General features: G+C 61.5%; 1 protein-coding gene across 1 annotated transcript; it reads right to left on the bottom strand.

The window, feature by feature from the left end:
- Positions 1-26: 26 nt before the first annotated feature.
- Positions 27-299, bottom strand: LOC104280866 (PHD finger protein 19-like; the record flags this gene model as incomplete). Its single annotated transcript, XM_009878658.1, has 2 exons — positions 27-122; positions 236-299. Coding segments are annotated over 2 exons (160 nt in total), but the record flags the coding sequence as incomplete, so codon positions are not given.
- Positions 300-309: the final 10 nt, after the last annotated feature.

The raw sequence follows: 309 nt of genomic DNA on the forward strand, positions 1-309 counted from the left end.
CCTGGGGATGATGTGCCCGCACTCACCCAGCCCGCACTTCCCGCAGATGAGGATCTCATTCATGGGACCTGACGTCTTTCCCAGGCAGATGTTGCACTTGGGTTCCTCCCCAGGAACGCCGGCTGTGGGACGGGGATGCCAGTGTTGGAGACCCATGAGGCAGAGCCACGTCTCCGTAGAGCCGGGAAGGACCCCCTGGCACAACAGTGGGAAGGGAGGACGGGGCAGCACTCACCATGCTGGATGTCCTTCCAGAGCACCCAGTACTTGGAGTTGTCCTCAAACGTGACGAGGCAGCTCTGCTTGGAG

The sequence above is a fragment of the Apaloderma vittatum genome, unplaced genomic scaffold (genome assembly GCF_000703405.1).
Source record: "Apaloderma vittatum isolate BGI_N311 unplaced genomic scaffold, ASM70340v1 scaffold31141, whole genome shotgun sequence".
NCBI lineage: Eukaryota > Metazoa > Chordata > Aves > Trogoniformes > Trogonidae > Apaloderma > Apaloderma vittatum.